The sequence below is a fragment of the Aplysia californica genome, unplaced genomic scaffold, assembly GCF_000002075.1.
Source record: "Aplysia californica isolate F4 #8 unplaced genomic scaffold, AplCal3.0 scaffold00214, whole genome shotgun sequence".
Classification (NCBI taxonomy): domain Eukaryota; kingdom Metazoa; phylum Mollusca; class Gastropoda; order Aplysiida; family Aplysiidae; genus Aplysia; species Aplysia californica.
The window spans coordinates 475,437-479,712 of NW_004797484.1; the positions used below are offsets into that span (position 1 = coordinate 475,437).

Sequence of the window (4,276 nt, forward strand, 5' to 3'; positions counted from 1 at the left end):
CAATATCATAAAAATTTGTAATAAACAACGCAATATCTATCACCTCCAAAAACACGAAGGTCACATTCCGCAGAAAGTGCCCACACGCGACACCTCTCAATACACACTAGTAGAGAACTGAACTTTGGATACGCGTGTCGTGACCTCAGTGCTTTCTTGTCGTATCTCCCATTTTTTTTAGCAGTGAAAATGAGACTTTTTCTTAAGCTCACTCTTTGTTATGAACTGTTTTCACCGTTATTAAAAATAAAGATACAATAAGAAAGTACTGGGGTCGCGATGTGTTCAACAGAGAGACTCCCCACAGCCTCACCACGAAAGAATCATTCTGTCTCACATGATGCCTAAAGTAGGCTCTCCGACACACTCTTCACACCTGATCCCACGGATACGATACTCTTCAAGAATTTTTTCTATCTCTGTACAACGATAGTGGTAGTTGTGTTTATGCCACGGTTTATTGTTATAAATAGAAAACACTGAATAATAACATGGTAGGACAGCACATGAACCAGGATGAGAAAAAAGAAATGAGAAAAATTACGACCCGACCGGAAGTTGAGGGTGATATTTATACTATACAGCAGTAAATACCTCACCATCCACACACACATACACACGCACACATACACACACACACACAAACAACATACACATACTGTAATAATATTATTGCACTGGAAATATTTCAAACATTCATTCCTCCCACAACAGTCAAGAACTTTCCTTCATCAGCCGACAATCTCACATCTGTATCAAGCTAATGTTTTATCTACAAGCCTATGTGTATGAGACCGGTGAGTATTGATCCACAAGGAAAGGATGAAGCAGCAAACAAACAAACAAACAAACACACTATCAAACACACACACACAGATGAACACTCACCACACACACTTCTCTTTCCTCCTTTGACCGTACCTTGCTTCGTACTTGTAACAGGGAATTAATCATTTCAAATAAACTGTCACTGTCGGTAGTTTTTATTTTACAAATTAGTTCCCATTGATTATATAACCACAACAGCATTTCTCTTAAACTTAATTACAACGGAGGAACGCTGTTTTTGTGGTTTTTATGATTTTAAAAAAAATTATTTTCACAGAAAAAATGTTTCAAAATACTTACTGTTCTACGCATTTACCCCCCCCCCTCCCCCTCCCCCTCCCCACCCTGTTTAATTCCATATATATCAGTTGTGTCTATTAAACTGTCTCTTTGTAAATACAACTTTATACATTTTCAATTTTCCCCCCAAGTCCCTGCGACATCCCTGACAACAGGAAACAACCAGATCTCTGAAGCAAACACAAACATGATACAAACACACTTGTGTACATATACAGTAAGCCAAAACTATCCATCATTGTAGACAAACCACAAATTTAGGGTCTCGCGTTCCCCAGCCAGAGTACAAAACGGGGGCTCTCGTGGCCTAGAGGTTAAGGTGTTGGCCTCTCATTCAAAGGTCCCGGGTTCGAATCCGGGTAGCGACCGAAAAATTTTCTTCTCTAAAATTGTCTCCTTTCACCTCCTTTCCTGCTCTCTAGCAATGTTCTGTTGTCTGCTTTCATTTCCACTTTCTGCCCCCACCCCATCACCTCCTTTGCCCCCTCCTCTGGGCTCCTGACTCTTTCTGCAGCCTTTCTACTGCTGCTCCTTGGCTACTCCTTACTGCTGTCTTTCTGCCACACCCCTGATCTTCTGGTAGGAAAGATCTACACCTAGCCTTCTCGGACAAGGGCGAAAAATCTCGGAGGGCCCATGTGCAAGTTGCCGTTAAAGATCCCTTGGTGGTCTAAAATCGATAAGAGTAGGCTTCGGCCGCCACCCGGGCAAAATTCAAAATTTCCTACCAACTGGAAATATTAGGGGTGTCCCGCGCGCTCATATGACCTATGCAGTTGCGAGCGCCGTAAAACACTTTACAAAAAAAAACAAAAAAACAAGAGTTCAAAACTGGATTGTACACCAGAAATATTCCCTACATGCTACGACGACTCAAAGCCCAGCATAAAACCCCCCAAAAGTACGAACTTTGCCCTGACAAAGCATCAGAAAATTAGAGCTCTGAATTGATTTTTACTTTGAAAACAATTTTTGGAACAACTTTTTGAACTGTGCGGAGATAAGATGACTTATACCAGCACGCTGAATTCTGTGCACACAGGAAATGCACGCCGTAGCACAAACTCAAGATATGAGACTCAGCAATCTACGCCGTCATCATCATCAATGCCTTTCACCCCTGGCAGGGTATAGGCCACATACAAGCTCCTTCCATTTATCTCTGTCCTGATATGTGTCTGTTGATATCAACACTATTAGGTTATTTAAGGGGCGGGACCTCCTAGTTTAACGTCCGTCTCCGATAGGACCGAGGTCTGCTGGGGTAATAATGGCATAGTAGATTGTGAAGCGCATAGAACTTGCTGTTGAGCGGGGATTTGCGCTGTACAAATGCTATCTATTATCTACAAATGCTATCTATTATCTATCATTATAAAATACTTCCCTGCTCCATCATCGAGAAAACGTTCATCTTTCACTACATCACAAACACCAGACACACTCCCTCCCATGAGAGGTCACAGACAGAGATATCGAAGAGAACAACAAAATCACAGCATACAAAAAACACTGACTAAGTTCCTTCCTAGACGCCCGAAGTTGTTATCATAACGCCACGGAGGCCAGAGGGGCTTCGATCTTCTGTCGTTCCCGGCGCGTGTCATAGCTGAGAGGGGAGAGGACGAAGCCTTTCTGTAGCATCATGTCCTTGAGCTCGTTGTCCTCCTTTTGCTCTCTGGGGAAGGACAGACGGCACACTCAGATACACGAGTTTCTCTACTTCTCTTTTTCTTCTTTTCTCTTTCAGTCTTGTTCTCTGTCTCTCTCTCTCTCATCACTCTCTCATTCATCCCTCTCTGTCTTGCTCTTCCTTCTCGCTCTCTCTCTCTCTCTCTCTCCTTTCACTCTTTCGGTCATCACTGTCTCATCATTCGCTCTTTTGTCTTGCTGTTCCTTCCCCCTCTCTCCTCTCACTCTTCCAGTCATCACTCTCTCATCACTCACTCTCTGTTTTGTTTTTTTCTTCCTCTCTCTATGTGTTTCTCTCTCCCACCCAAAAAACACTCAACTCCTACCCTCTCTACCTCACACACACACACACACACACACAAACACACACACACACACTACCTGAATCTATCCTCCTCTAACATCGCCACTAGCATGTTCCTCTCTCTCTCTCTATCTCTCTCTCTCTCTCTCTCACACACACACTACCTTAGTCTATCCTCCTCCAACATGGCCACTAGCGTGTTCCGTTGCTCCACAACATCCAACAATTCCTCCAACAGCTGACCCTCTGCTGCTATGTCCACCTCCGACTTCTTCGACTCTGCACAAAGACAAAAAAACATTTCTGTTACTTTATTCCTAGTTTAGTTTTAGCTTTAGTAAAACTGTAACGGCACTCGCTACACAATAAGGTCATATATGTGCCAAAGATTAGAGGTGTTACGTGAGAGTAACAATAAATACTTTTTTAAAAAGTTTTTAGTAGAAGTTTTACGGCGTTCGCAACTGCATAAGGTCATATGAGCGCCAGAAGATTAGAGGTGTTGCAAGAGAGTAACAATAAATACAAAAAAGAAGAAGGGGAGATGAGGACGATAGATGTTTGATAGGAAAGAAGTAGCAAACCACACCAGAGCACCCACCAACCACCCACTTTGTTTTAGTAAGAGTTTTACGGCACTTGCAACACAATAAGGTCATATAAGAGCCGAAGATTAGAGGTGTTACAAGTGAGTAACAATAAATATAAAAAGAAGGACGATAAGGACGATAGATCTAGATGTTCGATAGGAAAGAAGGAGCAAACCCACACTAGAGCACTCGCCAACCACCCACAAAGACATTTGTCTGTTACTTCACCTTACTCAAAATCAAAACAGGAAGGTAAAAATAACGACAAACACATCAAAGTGATATCACCAGTTGTTCACAGCTGGGAGAAAGCAAGACAGAACGACAGAAGAAAAAAAAAACCCAGAGAAAAAGAACATACACACACACACACATACATACTCTCTCTCTTTCACACACACACACACACACATTCTCTCTCTCTCTCTTTCACACACACACACACACACACATACATACTCTCTCTCTTTCACACACACACACACACACATTCTCTCTCTCTCTCTTTCACACACACACACACACACACATACATACTCTCTCTCTTTCACACACACACACA

At 42.4% G+C, this 4,276-nt stretch overlaps 1 protein-coding gene across 1 annotated transcript in view; it reads right to left on the reverse strand.

Annotated features, from left to right (window-relative positions):
* Positions 1–2,426: 2,426 nt before the first annotated feature.
* The window catches only part of LOC101861126 (protein-methionine sulfoxide oxidase mical3b), a gene marked incomplete at its 5' end in the record, with an annotated part of 44,816 nt that continues 42,966 nt past the window's right edge, over positions 2,427–4,276 (reverse strand). The window contains 2 exon segments of the mRNA XM_013083153.2: positions 2,427–2,806; positions 3,289–3,403. Of these exon segments, the coding sequence (XP_012938607.1) occupies positions 2,677–2,806; positions 3,289–3,403 (245 nt within the window).